Source organism: Morone saxatilis, unplaced genomic scaffold (assembly GCF_004916995.1).
Source record: "Morone saxatilis isolate NCDOM2014 unplaced genomic scaffold, NCSU_SB_2.0 Contig23, whole genome shotgun sequence".
Classification (NCBI taxonomy): Eukaryota; Metazoa; Chordata; class Actinopteri; family Moronidae; genus Morone; species Morone saxatilis.
Genome location: NW_023339796.1, coordinates 10,946,460 through 10,957,251, shown reverse-complemented (window position 1 = coordinate 10,957,251; position 10,792 = coordinate 10,946,460). Strand labels below are relative to the sequence as shown.

The 10,792-nt window shown below is 45.7% G+C and overlaps 1 protein-coding gene across 1 annotated transcript in view; it reads left to right on the top strand.

The window, feature by feature from the left end:
- Nucleotides 1-3,011: 3,011 nt before the first annotated feature.
- Nucleotides 3,012-10,792, top strand: part of phlpp1 (PH domain and leucine rich repeat protein phosphatase 1) — a 42,607-nt gene continuing 34,826 nt past the window's right edge. The window contains exon 1 of the mRNA XM_035670797.1: nucleotides 3,012-4,971. Within this exon, the coding sequence (XP_035526690.1) occupies nucleotides 3,333-4,971 (1,639 nt within the window). The 5' untranslated portion in view covers nucleotides 3,012-3,332. The remainder of the gene's footprint in view (nucleotides 4,972-10,792) is intronic.

Below are 10,792 nucleotides of genomic sequence, written 5' to 3'. Positions count from 1 at the left end.
TCAGGGTTTTGAATTTTTCTTTTCTATTTTACTTTGGAAAGGCTTTATTCAGGAGGACTTTTTCTGCATTTTTCTCGGCTGAGCCACCAAAAACATCTCTAACAACTTACCAATGCATTCGGACAAGATTTGATTTGAGTCTTAAGGCTAATAATTAAACACGATGATGCATTCTCAGTTTTGAAACATGAGACTAGTGAATTCACTGAATCAGGATTTTTACATTTTTATTGCTAAAATTCTTTGCACTGTTAAGAGTTTGGCTTTACAATGGTCACTGTTTTAAGGTCAGGGCCCAAGTGTGTAAAAATATTGTTGGATTTCTGATCTGTGACCATTTTGTTTCTTCACTTTAACGGTCTTGTTACCTTATCACGGATCCTACACCAGTTTCCAATGCTCACAAGCTTTATGTACACAGAATATTTTTATTATTTTTTACTGTATTACTTTTAAAGTTGCAATATGAAATTCTTGTTTGTCAGATGAAGAAAAGAAGTAGAGGTGAAAGGCTGTTGGCCGCCTACTATAATGCATCTGTCTGCAAAGGAAAATGTGTTCTCCCTTATTTTCAAGGTCTCGATCAGTGATGGATAGATGACCCAATAAAACCTGGGAACTGAGGACACAGAAAATTGTTTTGCACTTTATGGTTTTTATGTGAAATAATAGGGGTTTTATTAGAGTTTGGAGCAGTTTTTTCTCAGAATCAATACACAGGTCATGTCACATTGCTCCTTTTTTAAAAATCTAAATTTAATTGGGTCATCTAATCTCAGAGATTTTGAAATATGAGGGTTTTTTTGTCTTAGAACCAGCTTCTGTATGATTCCAGCATCATGCCATTATTTGAAATTTCCCATCCATAGGTTCAGTACAATAGAGCATAATAGGAATGAATTTATACAAATAGGCTCCAGTTCTCATTTCAGCTCTAAGAAACAAACCTGAGCCACTGGGCTGAGCATGAGGTTTTTCCATTTTGCTGGAATCAAGGAACATGAATTCAGCAATAATCTGTTTCCTTTTACATGTTGGCGGAGCAACTGAACGAATTTGAAAGTGTTCCTTTTTTCATTTTTGAAATACAGAATACCATGTAAAGGATACACCATGCCAATTAAATTCCATTTCTGAATGCATTTGCATTGTTTGAATTATCATTTTTGAGGTCATCGCTGTTCATGTCATGCAATTCTGAGAGATACATTTACTGATACAGACACATTTCTGTTATTTAGATTATTGTGATATTCATGACTATAGCTTCTTTTGTCAGTGGTTAAGCTTTTACGTTTGTCAGGTATTTGCAATCAGGCGTTACCTTTTTTTGCCTTGTACATTCAGTACTTTATTCCCCATCTTACTTACATTATCCTTTTAAGGCCTGTATATTACTCTTTTATTGTACTGGTCTTTATAGCAAATTTGTGTTACATATTTTCAAGTAGTGGAAACGCATTCAGGCTCAGCGTGAGTGAGAGAAGTCCTTATGAATGCAATGATATTGTGGTACACACACTGTAAAACACAGCTGTCCCATTTTCAACTGAGGGACGTCTGACGCTGACTGCAAATAAGTAACACGTTAAAAATATGCTTAGCCATTTAGATGTCAAAAACACATGACTCTTAAAATGTAAATGTAACACTTAAAAAAAACAATAGACCCTGCATGGTTAAAGGTAACCAGATGAGCAGAATGTTGTTTAATGTAACATGAGGACATCTTCCCATCTTAAAGAATCAAACAATAGTCAGGTGTATTTTTTGCTCACTTGCACTAGAAGTGCCTTAGGAAGACATCTTTAAATCCTTTAACTATAGTTGTTTTTCATCGACCTTCTTATGAATCCCCATGAATCACTCTCAAAAGACCACTTTCCACAATGTGAGGTGTGAAGACTGGAATGGTTCTAGATATTTTCTGCAGACCTTCCACTAATTCAAACATCCCCTTGACACCATGATCAATGTATGCTGCATTCACATACAAATACTGAGGCTGATCTGGGTTTGACATCGGAACATAAGACTTGCGTGAAACAGTTCCTATGCTTCAAACGGGTGGACAAAAGCCTGCAAGTACCTTAAGTTACAGTTCTTAAGTGTATGAGTGAGTGCATTCCACCACTGGCAGTCACACAAGTCAATGTGCAAATGTTCTGCACTTAATTTAAATGATTATAAGAAACTCCACATGCAGTTTGATAATAAAACTGGATTTGCATGTAGCTTTTGGCTCAAAGAAAAAGGGTTGACCTGAAGAAAAAAAACAAGTAGTAAATCCACCGGGCTTGTTCTTCCTCGGGGTCGCTGCGTCCTCAACAGGAAGAAGAAAAAAAAAAAAAGGTTTAGGTCAAGCCTTGTGGTTTTGCTCCACTAGATGGCGAGAAATACAACAGAATAAAGGGCCCGTAGACTGAGCCGGCCTGTATGGGCTTGTGAAATGGCGTCCCGATGAGATGGTGCTGAAGTTATTTGCCTAGTCACCACTAGTCTAACAATAAATAGACTCCACGACGAGGCGTCATTTCTGTAACTTTATTAAAGAGAAACAACTGCACTGTAGGGAGCCATGATAAATGACTGCTGTTCTCTGCGACATTCAACAGTTGCCGGGTTTTTAAGTTGTGGCTCTGTGTGTGTGTGTGTGCGTGCGCAGTAACTTCACTACACCGACTAACACGGCGGTTTCCTTCGCTGTGCGCGCACACGTCGCCAGAGGACGATAAGAGCGCGGCAGATAGAGGACGAACTCCTGAGGCTGCACACCAAACATTTTTATACGAGCTATGTTTACGCCTCTCATCTGTTCACCGCCTCACCCGACTGAAACGGAACAACTGATTCCTGGGAAATGTATTCACGACACAATCCCTCCCCCTTAACGCCGGCGGCCGGCGCAATACACTTCCCACAATCCACCGCGTTGTTGTTAGCGACCCCATCTTGTGTCCTCATGAATATATAGCAGTCGGTATTTGCGTAGGAGGTCGGCCGACGTTCATTTCATATTCCAGCGCTGTATCTCGGTCTAAATGGGACGCACAGTCACGTCTCCGCCCTGAGCTGTCCCCGCGCGCCCAGCCTCCTCTTTTCCAGCGTATTGAATCGGTAAAATGTTTTTTTTGAGCAGCGGAGGAGACTCCGACAGGGAAAGGAAGGCAAGAAGTGGATGACTACCAGTGGAATAAGTCAGCAACACCGCCCAGTCGGCGGACATTGACCACGGCGGCCACGCGTTTGAAGGCTTTTAAATGTAGAGGCTGTAGGTGTAACCAAGTGCGCACCGTTATTTATTTAGAGTGGGGGGCTTTTCATTGGCACAGATGGAGAGTGTGCATGCCGTCGCTGAGGATGGCGCGTCGGATGGAGGCGCGACCAAGTTAATGAAGAAGCCCAGCGGACTGTCTGTCGCCCGGGGGACTCCGGTGGATGACGGCGGTGGACATTTGGCACCCTCCCGCGTAGAGGCAAAGAACGGGAATAGCCTCTCTCATTCCGCCTCTACCGTGGGCTCTAGTGCGTCGCACCGCACTGTGGCGTCTAATGGCCGGGCTTCATCCAGCAACTCCAGCTCCCTCCTGTTGAGACGGAGGCGCTTGAAGAGGAACCTCTCCGCCGCAGCTGCAGCCAGCGCCGCCGCCACCTCAGCTGTCACCGCCGCCTGCGGCGCCAAGATGAACTCGGCCCTGTCCTCTGCGTCGTTACACACCCGGAGTCTGGATAGGAAGACTCTGCTCAAACACCGACAGAACATGCAGCTGCAGCCCGCGGATCGCGAGTGGGTGAGAGCGGATCTCCACCGGGGCTCCGTACATGTCCACGACCGACTGACGCCCTCATATCCCAGACCGGTTCTTTGCACTATGGACACCACGGCCGGCGAGGTGGCGCTCCGTCTGAGTAAACTCTGCAGTAAGTCGAGCTCCGTGATGCGCATTTTTTGTAAAGATAACCCCAAGACTGACCAAAACGGCAACTGCAATGTGAAGTACGAGTATAACGATAACCCGTGCAAGGTGGGTGAAGACGCGGGGATGAAATGCAACCACCTGACTCCCCTGGAACCCACGGAACTGAGGGGCCACCCGAGTGACAGGCTGAGGCTGCTGCTCATGGAGGATGCAGATGAGAGGCAAAAGCAACAGGACGTTGATGGAAAACTTTTCACCCCAGAATCAGAGTCACAAGACAACATAGCCTGCTCGCTGTCAGATTTAAATTCCAACTCTAACATGGATACCCCCAACGACGACGACTCGGAGCACAGGAATGGCGTGGACAGCTATGGATTAAATTCTGGCTCAGACGTGGAGAGCAGTGCTTTTGATGACCTGAGCTCCGGGGCCCGGCTCAGTGAGCACAGGGACTCCCTCAGCGACGACATGGTCCTGGGCACAGAGGCGTCCATCCTCAGCCCTTCGTTCGATAGCGCCACAGAGGGCCATGACATGTATGGAAGCTCCTCGGACGAGCTGGAGCTGGACTGCCCCGCGTCTAGCGCCAGCATGGAGCCCATCTCCCAACACCACACCAATGGGATGAGTGCTGTGACTGCCGGCTACAAGCAGTGCAACATGGAACATTTAAACAACTTGACAAACAATATGGGGCCAGAGAGCAGACTCAGCCCACACAGTCTGGGCAGCCTGCCACCCAGCAGTAGTGCCGGCTCATTGTCGAGAGCCTGTTCTACAGGTAATACACCTGACATCCAAGATCCGGACTGTGGCCAGGGTGCTGTGAAATCGAGGCTGACAGCAGATCACAATGGAGATTCCTGTGATTCCAGCCCCATGCTGTATGTTCAGCTGCACGGTGAGGCTGTCAGGAGACTTAGCCCAGATGAGAGGCCTCTGCAGATCCAGAATGACTTTCTCTTCAAGCTTGGATTTAAGGACCCATGGAGAGTTCAAGAGGAAGGGCTTAACACTGAAATTGGCTCCTTGTTGCGTTTCTATGCAGGTAAGTTAAATGATGCATTCAGATATGATCATGTTTCCCTCGTGATCAGGTTTCTGCTCATTCTGGGACTTGTCTGGGCCTTCTTTTTTGACATACTGTATAGTTTGGACTACTTAGTGTTGCAGTGTTTGTAACAGGTTGTCAGCCTGTGTCACTAAATGAGGCAGGTGCATTCATGCAGGTGTACACGGTGACATTGTTCTAATAGAACAAAGCAGCAATTTAGTTCCTTTTTTTGCTGAGGCAGGAGAATAGTGCGCATTTCCTAATTTGAACGCGGACCAAGGTCTGGGTGTACACAGTATCATGAGCTCAGAGTTTAGTGTTTTAAATTCTTGCAGGGCTGATAGGAACAGGCCCCACGTGTTGCTGATTTTATTGTCAACGCTGTCAGGCAAGGTGAGAGCAGCACAAGACCTCTGCTGATAACTGCGGCAGGAATTTGAAGGGTTATTATTACAAGTCCAGCCCAAGCGTGCTTCCCAGTGATGGTTTACCATGTTCAGGTTTCAGCTGTGTGGCGGCATGACTGGGTCACAGGGAGGTCACGGTCCAACGGCTGCTGATTCGCCAGCTCTACCTTGTCGGAGAGACTTGCTTTTCAAATTTTCATTTTTATTTTGTGTTTTGTTTGTGTCTTCCGTCCTGGACTGTTTCTGCTGGACTGTAGCAGCACACTGTGCTCCCATGGACACGCATGACATCACCACAAAGCCATCACCACAACTTATGGTGCTCAGACATGGGGCCCTTTCCGGCTTTTGCCCCATTATCATCCTAATGAAAAGGCTGAATGCCTTTGTGGTTGGATGGAGAGTAGGGGTGGGAGCGGTATGGCTGGGAGGACCATAAACCCTCTCTGTGGACCCAGTGAATTCTAGTCATTGAGATGCTGCACAGTGCCTATCCTATTGGCATCCAGTGCGGCTACTGTCACACTAACTAACTGCCTGCCAAGCTGAGTTAACATGCTCTTCCAAAGCTCAGTAAGCCCTTTTCTTCACCACACCACTGCCTCCACTGCTGCTGTTGCTGTTGCCGGCAAGGAAAGTTGAAAGGGGCTGGGGGTGTCTGTTGAAGACAGTTGAGGATAAATTGTTTGTTGGGTCTGAAGTATGGACAAGAGAGGCACTAACACTCTAGCCTTCTGTCCGGAGAGGCTGCTGAACTAGAGGTCACTCAATTCAATACAAAGCTGAAAATGGCCACATGTGCTCCCGTTCATGTTCACAGTCACATGTGACCTCTTATGCTCTTGAATCCTGGCTCGTTTGAGGTAGAATGATTTCATTTAGATATGGCGGGCTGCATGATCATGCACGCTGGGGCTCATGTGGACGGATGGATGTGCATTTAGGGGAAAAAAACAAACGGATCCTGCACGAGCCTGTGCAGTCAGCTGAGCTCAACCAGCCGCCGTGAAAAGGCGTGCAAAAGTAGCTCTGATGCCTCTCTGAGGGTGACGCCTCCACATCCCATGTGAGACAGCTTAACTGTGGTCACCTGAGCTCTCTTTCCAGCCCCCCGCCCCTCCTCCACTTACAGCCAATAACACCACTCAACACCCAGGCTGCAATCTGCACAAAAGGCCTAATTGTCATTCAGCCACATAGAGAAGGACACTGAAGAGCCCTCCCATTCACGCACACAGATGCATTCACTGTAAAGATAAAGCAGCGCCGATGCTCTTGTGACATGCCTGGCTCGGCCTTCTGCCGCTTTCCTTACACGATGGAGGCATGCGAGGAATGTACTCTGGCTCTTCTAGAATGTCAGGCACGTCTGCCGAGGAGGAAGTGGAGTGGGGANNNGAGGGAATGCCGCGCTGACACATGTTGAGCTGACTTTGAATGGTTGTCCTGCCCAGATAGTGGAGATCGGGCCAGTCTCAGCTGACTTGCTGGCCCACTCTCAGGCGCAGCTGCCACAACTGTAGAGTCAGTCACACTAAGGGCCTTTTTGTCTGCATGCCTGTGCATGCAGGGCGGCCTTTGATACAGGAAGTCCAGTATCTAAACTCTCTTTTATTATTCAGTTGCTAAGAGCACTGTGCGGTTTTAACGCTCAATAGATATTAAGTATATTATTAGCAGCCAGTAAACTGTAATCAGAGCGACAGATGAGGTACTCAGCGCTCATTGATTAAGGAAGCAGGAGGATGATGGGTAGGAGGGTGTTAAGTCGAGGAGTTGCCGAGGTCCATCTTGCCAGATCATTTTGGACAATGCAGAGGCCAGTTTGACTTTGAAGGGGTTCAGGTCATGCTTTGAGTGCACAGATTCAGCAGTGTCCAGATGAGAGGACTCACTTTGCTCTGCTAGACACACACAAACACACGCATACACATGTACAGAAGGGCGCCTAGATCAAAGGGCCGCTGTCCTCTTTGGCAGGCTGACGAGTGATCCTTTCAGAGCTGCCCACACAGGAGCCTCTTGTAATGCCGAGCCAGCTTTATTAGAGTTTGAGTACAAGGGGAAAGAGTAAAAAAAAAAAAAAACATACACAGACTTTTAGAATCAATACATGCACATTTAGTTGCTGAGATGTCTGAAAATGGCATAGCTCTATATAAAAGTAGATTTCCTCAAGTCAAGAGAGCTTGGGTTTAACAGATTTTTCTAACTGCGCCATGATTTAATTGCCCATTCAGGTAAAAGTATTGGGTTCAGGTCAGTGTCGCTCAGTAACAAGGCTTCTGCTTTGAGGACAGGAGATCCTCTGCCCAGCAAGTAATGAAGCTGCCCCCTGCTTGGATGGCTCTGGTCCCTTATCCAGAAGTAGTAGTGTGAGTGTGTGTGTGTGTGTGTGTGTGTGTAGACTTGCAAGAAAAGGAAATGGCATACTGAACCCTAACACACACTGGCACAGGGTTTCCCTAGAGGCGGAGGCCCAGAGTTCTTAACCAAACCAAAGTAGCACACTAAATTATTTAGAATCATTAGGCTGCTCCTCTTTGCAAACACCCATGCACTTCGGCATACCCACTGTGTTTTAGGGAGCTTTCTACTTTCCCTATTAAAGTTGAGATGTTTGCTTTTTAAAAGCAGTCTCTTGTAAATCTAAAGTGGTGTTAAGATTTGGCCTGCTTTATGAGCGGAATTAATGACCACTGGCATATGCTGGCCTAGAAACTATCAAGGTATTAATTCCGCCAGGTTTATGGCTCAGGCTCCTGTGGAACAAAGTCAGGGTCGATAACGGTTTCAACATGCTGCACCCAATTTTCAGGTAATATCCCCATGTTGTTTTCAGTATCTGCCAGCAAGTTGAACTTGGCAGGAAGAATTGTTCATGCAGAACTAATAAAAGCGGAGATATCTAATTGAATGTTGCACATAATGGCTCTGCTTTTACACAACAAAAGTGTCAAATGTACTTGCTTAAAGGTTTTTATGGCTTTACACAGTTATGCAAAAAAAAAGTTATAATTTCACAAATGTTGTGATCACGATTAGTAATGGAATTATTTCTCAAAATAACACTAGTGCACCCTTTTTATTGCATGTTTTTAATATAAAGTTTTCTCTGCAATAATTCTCAAAACAAATGATCTCATGCTCATTGCCTCACTGATATTGAGGTGCCTATTTACAAAATTCATATAATAACATATTATTTTATTGCTTGGGGGCTTGGATACAGCTCTAAGGCAAAATCTTGCGCAGATACTGCATTTTTGTCATCACCCGGTAAACTCTACGGCATCTTAAAATGACAGACTTTCATCTTTTTAAGAAATCGGTGCGTTAATATGTGACTTGGAAGTAACAAAATGTGTATTATTCTTACTTTTTCACTTCTTGCGTACTTTTTTGTGTGTTTTTCTGTACATTCTACAGAGCTACCTGCTTCTCTGACTTAATTTTTGGTCCCATTTAGCTGACCTGCTTAATAGACTATCCCGGGATATCAGTGGAACACAATATCAGTATTGTCAAATGACATCATAGAAATATAAAATCACAATATACATATGTCTTTGATAAATTGGTGGCTCTTACGCAAATAAAAAGTTTGAATCAATGTAAGAAGCAATAAGTCACAGCACTTCTCAACAGACGCACCAGTAATGGAAGCAGCTTGACTCCTGCTGGTATGATGTCTATATTCCGTTATAGGCGCAAGATGTTAACATTTTACGAAGATAAGTGAACCTTCAGTTACTCTCAAAGCTTAGAGGAATCTCGGTTCAGGACAGTGCCTTTCCGTTCTAACCTCGGGCCTTCTCTGAGGAGGCAGCGGCTGGTGACGTGATGACTTAAAGGACTCTGCAGGGTTTAAAGGCTTAATGAAGCTCCCAGCTTTCTCCAGCAGGCAGTGGCAGCTATTAAGCAGAGAACCACTCACTCCGTCTTGTCTGTGCCACGTCGCTCTCTTCGTACAGTCAAGCGCGCCAGATTGCTCCCACACTCACACTTGCATCTCTACGACAACATTTTCAAAGGCAGAAGGAGAACAGTCTGCGCAGATTTTGTCATCGTTATTTTTATTTTCGTTTTTTTAGTTTTTATGATTGGCCTCCGGTTATCTTGAGAACAATATCAGAATCCCTCTCAGTGGTTTTAGTTTGAATGGATTTTGCTATTCAAATGATGCTTTACCAGACACCGGGGATTTATGAATCACCCTACTCAAGTGTCAGGTTCACTTAAATGTATAAAACAAGGCTTGGATTACCAGAGCTATAGCATCTCCATGTATGCAAACACTCCTGGGAGGACTTTGCAGAAGTAAGGCACTAGGCTGCCTCATCCTTTCTCACATCCATGTCCTGGCCTGACAGCTAATGGTCTTCTAAATGGCCTATTGCTGAGTCATTATGTAATTGTGTAATCAGATTTCACACGTTCCAGAGCTCAAATCCAATACGCATGTGTCGGTGTGCGCTGAGGTTTTTGCGTTCACTGGTGTATTCGTGCTCCCAGGATTATACAAAAAAAAAAGGCGAGCAATCAAAGAATCGCTTTATGTATTTCATGTCTCTTCACGTGCGAGCCACACGTGTAGCAGTGGTCTTAAATGAAATGTGTCCATACAGCCTCGGCGGAGAGCTGAGTGTGCTTATCTCCGAGGATTCACACTTGTGTGTCTACTGAGACAGACACGGAGAGGATGGCGGTGTCAGCTTGTAGCAGTTAAAACCAGGGGAACTGTTTTCTGTCTAATATAGATTGCCTTCTTGGCTGACATCCTCCCACCCTCCTCTCCTCTCGCGCTGAATCTTCCTCCCTCAATTTCTCTCATGATCGATCCCCCTCCCTCTCCTCTCGCTATCGTTCCTCGCATCTCCTCCTCCCTCACGCCATCTGACAGTTTCCATTTATCTTCCCATATCTCTTTATCTCTCCCCATCTTATTGCTTTTCACTGGTCACCCTCATAATTGTCTTTAAGAAATATTAATAAAAGGCTCAGGTAAGTATTTTTTTATAGGTCCGCTTAAAAACCACTCTTTCTCTCTGTCTTCTCTGTGTGTGCTTTGGTGTACAGTTGTGTTCAGTCCGTGCCCCCTGTGGAAATAAGTAAAAAAAAAAACAGGAGTACGTTATTGAAATTCTCATTGCTCTGTGGTAAGCAGCTAAATCTAGGCTGAACAATGTCACGCTGATATGTCAGTCCTGTCTGCCTGCTGGCACATTCTGAGATAGGGAATTGGGGAAGGGGGCAGGGAAGGGCAGCAGCTTTCCCTGCCTTATGGGAGCAGCCAGACCCCTCGGCTGTCTTTCAAACCGTCCTTGCCGAATGCTCCCTCGGAGGGTTGTGGAGGTAGGTGGTGTTCGCGAGCAAAAGCAGGGAAAAGGTCCCCCCCCCCCCCCCCC